At 58.4% G+C, this 1,743-nt stretch overlaps 2 protein-coding genes across 2 annotated transcripts; both read left to right on the forward strand.

The window, feature by feature from the left end:
- Positions 1-124: 124 nt before the first annotated feature.
- Positions 125-796, forward strand: DQ04_18981000 (putative translation initiation factor eif-2b beta subunit; the record flags this gene model as incomplete). The annotated part of the gene is made up of 1 exon (XM_009317773.1): positions 125-796. One exon carries the CDS (start codon positions 125-127, stop codon positions 794-796), a length of 672 nt encoding a protein of 223 aa, XP_009316048.1.
- Positions 797-1,273: 477 nt separating this feature from the next.
- DQ04_18981010 (hypothetical protein) lies at positions 1,274-1,588 on the forward strand (the record flags this gene model as incomplete). Its single annotated transcript, XM_009317774.1, has 1 exon — positions 1,274-1,588. One exon carries the CDS (start codon positions 1,274-1,276, stop codon positions 1,586-1,588), a length of 315 nt encoding a protein of 104 aa, XP_009316049.1.
- Positions 1,589-1,743: the final 155 nt, after the last annotated feature.

The raw sequence follows: 1,743 nt of genomic DNA on the forward strand, positions 1-1,743 counted from the left end.
GCGGGCGCCGAGCCGGCGTGAATTGGCGAGCGCGGAGCGCGACACGGAGTTCCCTGTGCGCGTCAGTGATGTCCTGGACAACGTGCTCGAGCGTATCGAGACGTTCCAGCGGGAGATCGAGGGCATGTGCGACGAGTTGTGCAACCGCGCGTCAAAGCAGCTGCATGCGAGCGACACCGTCATCACGATGGGCTGCAGCAACACGACGCGGCACTACCTGCTGCGCGCCCTCGCGGCGGGTGTGACGTTCAAAGTCATCATTCTCGAGGGCGCGCCGTGGCCAGCCTCCGCGACTCACAAGCTGGCGAGTGAGCTGCGCGGCATGCAGGCGGAGGTGCAGGTGCTGCCCGACAGCTCCGCCTTCGCGGTGATGGGGACCTGCACGAAGGTCCTCATTGGCGTTGAGAACGTACTGGCGAACGGCGGGCTGTTGGCGCCCATCGGCACGCACCCGCTCTGCATCGCGGCAAAGCACTTCGCGGTGCCGGTGCTGGTGGCAACGACGACGCTCAAGATGTCGCCGTACTACCCGCGCGACGTGTACTGCACGAGCCTGGTGAAGATATCCCGCACCAGCGCGCAGGAGATCCCGTGGAACACGTACGGCTCCCCTGGCGACGTGCTGCAGGCGCCCTACGGCGAGAAGGTAGAGAACGTCGGCTGCTTCATCGTGCACTCGCCGGTGACGGAGTACGTGCCGCCGGAGCTTATCACGCTGTACGCGACGAATGAGTCCGAGTACACGCCGTCGCAGATCCACCGCATCGTGCGGGAGAACTACAACCCGGAGGACTGAGGGTGTGGAGCGTGTGTGTGTGTGTGTGTGTGTGTGTGTAACAATTTCTAACAGAGGGAGGAGGAGGAGGGGAGGGGAGGCGAAACACGCAGCAAACAGCCGGCAGAAGGAGAGAAAGGAAAAAAGACATGGATGAGGGAAGAATTTGGTCACCGACACGTATGTCTCTCTCTCTCACTATATTTATATATATATATATAGCTCTCTCGCTCGCTCGCTCTGTGTCTGTGTGTGTGTGCATGCTTAATACAGAAGGTGTGGCTGGTTGTGACTTTTGTGCGTGTGCGCTGACTCCTGCTGGCGGGCACTTGCTGGCGCCGCCCCTCATGTCTGCTCTTCTCGCCCGTGTGTCTGCCACCGGTGGTATTTTTAAAACACAAACACACATACATTCACACAGTAACGAAAGCAAAGCGGCAGCAGTGGTAAGAGCCATATCACGAAACAAGAAAGATTTAAAGAACAGCAAGTCTAACAATGATGCTTGAGAGTGCTGTTTCAGAGAAGGAGAGTCGCCTGTCCTCCTTCTTCCGCTGGACCAAGTCGTACGTGAAGCATGTTGGCGCGGCGTACCTCGACTTCGCCGTCCCTGTGGCGCTCTTCTTCGTGTTCAACATGGCATTGGACGTGCAGGACACGGAACGTTTCGGCCTGGCGTGGATGCACTACACGAGCATTGACAACACGCAGGAGCGTGAAGAAAAGTTCCCTGCATACGAGCCGAACAGCGCAGCGCAGCGCAAGCGCCTCGCGGCTGCCAGCACAACGGAATACGTTGCCGCTGCGGCGTGAGGAGCCACGCCCAATCACTCACTTACACACACACACACGTACACACAGAGGTATATACACATATCTATGGGAGCGGAATCGTGTGGAAGGGGTGGATGAATAAATCGACAAATGTGGGCGGTGGGTTGGGGAGGGTGGGGGAGCAAAAAAAAAAA

The sequence above is a fragment of the Trypanosoma grayi genome (assembly GCF_000691245.1).
Source record: "Trypanosoma grayi strain ANR4 Tgr_1898_V1, whole genome shotgun sequence".
Classification (NCBI taxonomy): Eukaryota; Euglenozoa; class Kinetoplastea; order Trypanosomatida; family Trypanosomatidae; genus Trypanosoma; species Trypanosoma grayi.